Genomic DNA, 6,000 nt, shown 5'->3' on the forward strand with positions numbered 1-6,000 from the left:
CAGTTTATGGGTCATCGTTCAATGAAGATTCATGTTCACACTTAAACGTATGCAGTTTTACACACACACACACACACACACACACACACACACACACACACACATATATATATATATATACACACACTCAATGTGTGCATGTTGTAAGGCCTCTAGGGACTTAGTATAGCAAAAGGGGTGGGATGTTGATTGAGAAAGCAGGATAGTTGTTATATGATTGATAGGGGAAGGAAGGTGCGGGTTTAGACAAGGAAGAAAGTATGCAGGTCAAGAGTTCGTTATGAAACGAAGCAGTTATGTGAGAAGTGTATGAAGTGTACTCTAGAGGTGAAGAGAAAAAACGAGGTAACATTCATGGACGAAGAGAAAGTGTAATGGTAGAGATAATATGGAGGGTTTTCAGGATGTATGATGTTGAAAGTTGTTTGGAGATTATGAAATTTTTTTATAATGGAAGGAGAGTTTGTTAGGTGGAAGTAGCAAAGGCAGATCAAAAAAAGGTTGAGGAGATGGCTTAAAAGAAATATTTAAAAGAAAAGGCCCCAGCACCACGAAGCGAGCTAGATGAATGGCGCAGTGTGCAGCAAGGATGTTGAGCAGCCTTTTTTCGGATGTCTGAAGCGGCGGCTCAAGTGGAGAAAGTGTTCGCGTATCCGGCTCATCCATGATAATTGAGCAGCTAATGTATGAATATGGTATTGACGGTTGGCTTTTTTTTTTTTTTTTTTTTTTTTTCTTGAGACCCACCTTATTACATTTTTCCCCCATATGCCTTTTCTGCAAAAAAGGGGGCAGTGCCCCAAGGTGTTACCCTTTTAGTTGTCAGTGGGTGGCGACGAGATTAGGCACCTTGTCCCACGCATGCCTCAGAGGGCTTGTCGGGCGTCGGTGTCTGTCTTTACCTTGTTGTAACCCATCCTCGCACCCACACCCACAACGCTGCTTATGCTTAACTCTGCGTATCGAACGAAATAATAAATATATATTGCTCATTAAAATATATATATACATATATATATATATATATATATATATATATATATATATATATATATATATATATATATATATATATATATATATATATATATATATAATATATATATATATGTATAATATATATATATATATATATATATATATATATATATATATATATATATATATATATATATATATATATACACATACATACATACATACATACATACATACATACATACATACATACATACATACATACATATGCATATTAATACATTCACTTTTACAGATATCCTCATATATGTAAAAATGGAGAAATTTATTCTTTTCTTTGTTTATGAAAAGAAAATGCACACACACACACACACACACACAAAACCGGTGGTTGTGGGTGTCGCTCAAGTAACGTATTATTTGTATTGGTTGCATGTGGCAGACAAGGATGGAACGGAACCTATCGCCTGACCACACGCGCCGTTTCATTCGTGGAAAGTCCAGCAAAACGTTCGGCGTTCACTTAAATTCGAATTTCATTAACTTTCTAAAATAACCATCATCGGCATTTATTGTTATTTAACATCGAGTGCTGTGAAGTCTGTTGGTTGAACATACAGTTAGTTAGACTGAATAGTAAAATAGTGAATCGAAAGTGATATAATAGGTAGATTGCCGTAATAGTCTTTGAGAACGTTATGTTACGCGACGTGGAGAGATTTCGGTTGCACAGTGGGACCACAGCTACAGCAGTATCGTTATTTGACAGGTGTTATAGGCAACCAGGCTCGGTGATGAGAGCGATGTTTTTTAGTAGTGAGAGAGAACCTACGATGATATGAAAGTAAGGCCACTGGTAGTAATGGTAGCGGTAGTAGTGGAGGTGAAGGTGCCTGTGGTGTTGGGGCATGGTAGACTGAGGAACTCACCATGGTGCCCAGGGAGTCCGGTCCTAACCCCCTTCTCCATCCACATGGCTCCTATGACCACCCCCATCATAACAGGGGGACCAGAAGGAGTGTGTAGGATTTGGTGAGGAGGTTTTGTTAGTTGGCTTCGCGATCTTACCGTGTGTAGACGGCCGGTGTGTCCCGTCCTTTACATTTCCTGTCGCTGCTGTGATTTTAACGCTTACCTCGAGAAAATTGGCCCGAAGGGGATAAAGGAATACTTCACTAGTGGTTGCATTATTAGCGAATTTGTTTGCTTGTGTATGTGTTCGTCGCTCTAATCCGTCATATCACATGTAGTGTAGTACGAAGTCTTTCTTTTTTCTTCCACATCCGTTGCCATCATGCCAAGTCCCTTCGATTTATTTGGACCTTTCGAGAATTCGCTAAGGACTTACCACAAACCTCAGTTCCGAACGAAACCTTGCCCCAACGGCATCCACATTCCAGAAAATTGCACTTGTGATCCAAATCACGAGTGCCGGAGGCCTCATTGTGCCAACGACGTCCCCCTCGATCCTCTAAGTCGCCTGACCATCGGCACTCCTTTCGGGCCTATGACATCTATTACAGAGTCTCCTTCAACGCACAAATGTCGGTCTGCTGGATGCTCTCCTTCTCCTCCCCCTCCTACAACTCCAACGAAGGCCCCCAGTGCTTTTTCATTAGCCGTCATTGATCGTCTCTATACAACGCGAACTCATGCTTCTTCAGCCAAGATGAAATCAAGTGTATGTGGCGGAGGAGGAAGAGGTTCATCGCCGAGTGGTCGTGCCCAAGGCATGGGAGGAGACACCATCGTACAAGATTACATACCTCGAGATGACGGTTCTTCCGACGACAGCGGAGGCGGGGGTATAAACATAGGCGGAAAGGCCGGAACTAGACTCATCTCCCAGTTGATTGGAGATCGAGCCGTTGGTAGCCACGATCACACTCGAAGGGATGGGGCATCGCCCTCCCCCACGCGACGTGCTCACAGTATTGGGGCTCATCGTTCGGCAAGCACCACTAACGCCTTGGCTAGCTGTCATAACAGCAGGAATAGTAAAAGTGAGGTCCGTGGGAGCCGAAAGAATGGGTATCCTACTCGCCGTTCTCAATCCTCTCATGCTGCTATTCCCGTGAAGGTGCGACTCTCAGCAACTCCTGGGGCCATTTCCAAACATCATCACCATCACCACCACCACCCCCACCGTATGCGGACAAGTGAAAGCGATGCCTCCTCTAGCGAATTTTCATCTCCTGAGACATCACCGGGATCGACTCCTACAACTACTCCATTGTCAACACCAAGGAAAGTCCTGTCGCCCAAGAACAGTGGGGCTCAGCTTCTCCCTGCTAAGACTTTTGCTGCTGCTGCTGCTGCTAAGAGAAGTGCTGCCAAGTGCCCTTATGCACGGCCTTCGGCCGTATTTTGTGGAAGTAACGGCCGTGGAAAAATCAAACCGACACCACTCAATAAGAGTGCCAGTGATGGTGGCGAACGTTTTCGAAGCAGTGTGGGTATGCGTTCTGTGAAGGGAAGTGAACGCATGCCCATTTTTGCTAAGTCGGTGCAAGTAGGATGTGCCAAGAGGATCGTGATCGATGACATATTGAAGGAGGAGGTCCGTAGTAAGCTGGCTCGTGTTTCGTCTGATTCCCGAGTCGATGAACTGCTGGCCCAAGCTCACATGGCACTGGAAAGCCTCACACCTGAGCCACAGAACGGCGGTGCTCCTGTGTTGATTGATCGAACGTCGTCTTCCTGTTCCCCTGGACAGGACTCCCTCAGGAGGTTAGCTATTGCGCATGCCAGGAAGGAGAATGGCAAGAGTTACAAAGATCTTACTCAGATTCTGCAGGAGAAGATTGAGGAGCTTGATGATGCTCTGGTGAGATGATACAGATATCTGCATGTCGCATTCACATATATATATATATATATATATATATATATATATATATATATATATATATATATATATATATATATATATATATATATATGCATATATATATGTTGTATGTGTACATTATATATTTATAATATATATATATATATATATATATATATATATATATATATATATATATATATATATATATATATATATATATATATATATATATATATATATATATATATTATATATATATATATATATATATATATATATATATATATATATATATATATATATATATATATATATATCAAATCCAAGAATTTAAAGTGAAATGGAAACACTGGAGTGCTGGTGAGGCCTTTCGACACTAGTCCTTTACTTAGCAGACTCTAGTGTCGAAAGGCCTCGCAGCACTCCAGTGTTTTGCTCTCTTCGTGATTTTATCTTTATTTATATATTCATCACGTTCCATATTTTCGTGATTCAGTTATACATATATATATATATATATATATATATATATATATATATATATATATATATATATATATATATATATATATATATATATATATATACACCAGTATATAGTTTCATATCAAATAATGTCTTTCCTTTGAAGACAATATAAACAATATTATCATATGCTCAGCATTACATCCTCTGTACACAGCAAATAATTGGTTTTTTGGTTATATTATCTTCTATTCATTTCTCTTATCACATATGCATGCGTACATTATATTATATATTATATTATATATATAAATATATATATATATATATATATAAATAAATATATATATATATATATATATATATATATATATATATATATATATATTTAATTTATATATACACACAATTTTTGTCACGTATTCACGAGTGACGTTCTTACATATAATCTCTATAGCATGGAAATACGCTACAATTCCCCCAAGTTGACGTTGGTAATCGCACGAGGTTCATCCTCCGTTCAGCAGATTAGGTATGAATGTCATTGACTGTTGTGTTTCTTTTTTCTGGGAAACCTTCTCAAGGAAACGGCTTAATTAATGTTGAAAATATCTGCAGAGGCACAAGCTCAGACACATGATCAAGAGAGCGAGACTACAGTAGGGTGTTTCCTCAAAGAGGGAAATGAAACAAAAGGACTGAAAGTTAATCATTGTCAAAACGAAGACCATTGATTTAAAAAGGAAGTAGGTAGGGAAACGTGGAAAATTGTAAATATAGTCTAATATTAGAGGAACAGATAAAGTCCTAAATTATAACTTTTTGATTACTTAAATTTTAGTAGGGTATTTGTGCTATTTATTTTGACAATGAGAAAGGCTTAGAATTACATTAAAGATAGAAAATACAGTACAGGCATCTCAGTTGGTGTGTATCATTTTAGTAGGTAAGCTGTACTGCACACAACTATTCCTCCTAGCAGCTTGAAAGATAGCAATGAATGTTGATAATAATTAAAAAGTTAGAGGGTAAGCTCCATATTACTTAACAGTTCAGAACCATTTTGTGTTAACAACCTTCGAACAAGATTTCCCTTTCAATAAAATAACACTGTAAGTGACTCCAAATTTCAAATGCATATTTAAAAAACGCTGACTTAATTCTCAAGGACAATGTTTGTATTCTTGTAGACAATAATTCTGGCATTCTTGTAGACAATAATTCTGGCCATTCTTTCATCAATGCCATGAGTTCAATTATAAACAAAACGAGTCTTGAAGAAAATGTGTACAGAATTTAAGTAAATGCATTAGATATATAGATGAAGCACTTTTTCTCAACAGCAATGCACAATGCAAGATTGCAAACGCAAAATATACCCAAAGCGCTCGTGCAACTTGGTGAAAACCATTCAGATCTTAGGGCATCATTTCCGGACACATAGAAATCGCAGAAACAAATTTGTTACCAGATTTGTTAACTTCAAATTTGTATGTAGCAATGCAATGTCCTTAAGAAGTATAGCATGGCGTTTTTATTTCACAAGTCATTCCATTTGACTAAAGAAATAACTGTCTTTTATTAACTACAGTAGTATAATGCACATGACTAGGAAATAAACCTTACAACAAGGCTATATGAAGACTATGAAAACTCACCGCTATAACCTGTGAAGACATTTATCACAAGTATACAATCAATGTAATGTACAGTAGTATCTTCTT

General features: G+C 38.0%; 1 protein-coding gene across 7 annotated transcripts in view; it reads left to right on the forward strand.

The window, feature by feature from the left end:
* The window catches only part of LOC136842602 (unconventional myosin-XVIIIa-like), a 1,295,621-nt gene that overhangs the window by 313,784 nt on the left and 975,837 nt on the right, over positions 1–6,000 (forward strand). For 2 of the 7 annotated variants that reach the window (XM_067110176.1, XM_067110179.1), the window contains exon 1: positions 2,128–3,805. The exons of 3 other annotated variants lie outside the window; for them this stretch is intronic. In XM_067110176.1, the coding sequence (XP_066966277.1) occupies positions 2,273–3,805 (1,533 nt within the window). In that variant the 5' untranslated portion in view covers positions 2,128–2,272. Of the gene's footprint in view, positions 1–2,026; positions 3,806–6,000 lie in introns of those variants that run through there. 2 more of the 7 variants (XM_067110178.1, XM_067110177.1) reach the window with 2 other exon arrangements.

The sequence above is a fragment of the Macrobrachium rosenbergii genome, chromosome 10 (assembly GCF_040412425.1).
Source record: "Macrobrachium rosenbergii isolate ZJJX-2024 chromosome 10, ASM4041242v1, whole genome shotgun sequence".
NCBI classification, from domain to species: Eukaryota; Metazoa; Arthropoda; class Malacostraca; order Decapoda; family Palaemonidae; genus Macrobrachium; species Macrobrachium rosenbergii.